This window comes from Charadrius vociferus, unplaced genomic scaffold, assembly GCF_000708025.1.
Source record: "Charadrius vociferus isolate BGI_N301 unplaced genomic scaffold, ASM70802v2 scaffold455, whole genome shotgun sequence".
In the NCBI taxonomy this organism is placed as follows: Eukaryota; Metazoa; Chordata; class Aves; order Charadriiformes; family Charadriidae; genus Charadrius; species Charadrius vociferus.
This window is the reverse complement of record NW_009648550.1, coordinates 1,145,070-1,145,907: the sequence shown is the minus strand read 5'-3', so window position 1 is coordinate 1,145,907 and position 838 is coordinate 1,145,070. Positions and strand designations below refer to the sequence as shown.

The window sequence follows — 838 nt, the reverse complement described above, 5'->3', positions numbered from 1 at the left end:
AAGGCAGCTCCTCGGGGGGCTCTGAGGGCTCAGCTGGCACCGAGTCCCCGGCCAGCGCCTCGCCTTGCCAGGACCACAAGCGTGCCCTGGCTGACTTAAAGGGCACACCAGGGCTGAGCCCCGGGGAGCCGGCGGCCTCACCGCCACAGCACCTCCTGGCCCCGCCGGCCTGCCCCACGACGCCCACCTCAAGCCCGAGCACCACTACGCCTTCAACCATCCCTTCTCCATCAACAACCTGATGTCCTCCTCCGAGCAGCAGCACCACCACCCTCACCACCACCACCACCACCACCACAAAATGGACCTGAAGGCCTACGAGCAGGTGATGCACTACTCAGGCTACGCCTCGCCCATGCCTGGCAGCCTGGCCATGGGGCCCGTAACGAACAAAAACGGCTTAGAGTCCTCCCCTTTAGCCGGAGAGACTTCTTACTACCAAGGTGTGTATTCCCGGCCCATCATGAACTCTTCCTAAAAGGGGAGAGGGGAGAACCTTCCCTGGTGAGGGGGGGAAGCCCCCCCGTACCCCTGGGCAGCCCCCTAGCAGAGCGATGGACTATGAACACTGTTGAGCACGGTACATATACATATATATATATATATTTTTTTTTCCGTTGGCTCCAGATGTTTGCATCCTTTTGGGAAACAGCAGCCGTGTGTCTCGCAAGCATCTCGGCCTGCGCCAAGGGAAAGCGTGTTGGTCATCCCCCCCCTCCCCGGCCCAAAGCCACCAGTGCCCAGGGGGGGCTGCGATTCCCTTGGTTTGCTTTGTGGGGTGGTTTGTTTTGGTGGGGAGGGACGGGTTGGGGGGTGAGAGGACGGGGAGAGGGGGGGG

The 838-nt window shown here is 61.6% G+C and overlaps 1 protein-coding gene across 1 annotated transcript in view; it reads left to right on the top strand.

Moving 5' to 3' along the window:
- The window catches only part of FOXA2 (forkhead box A2), a 34,084-nt gene extending 33,606 nt beyond the window's left edge, over positions 1-478 (top strand). Inside the window, 2 exon segments of the mRNA XM_009886053.1 lie at positions 4-159; positions 162-478. Of these exon segments, the coding sequence (XP_009884355.1) occupies positions 4-159; positions 162-478 (473 nt within the window).
- Positions 479-838: the final 360 nt, after the last annotated feature.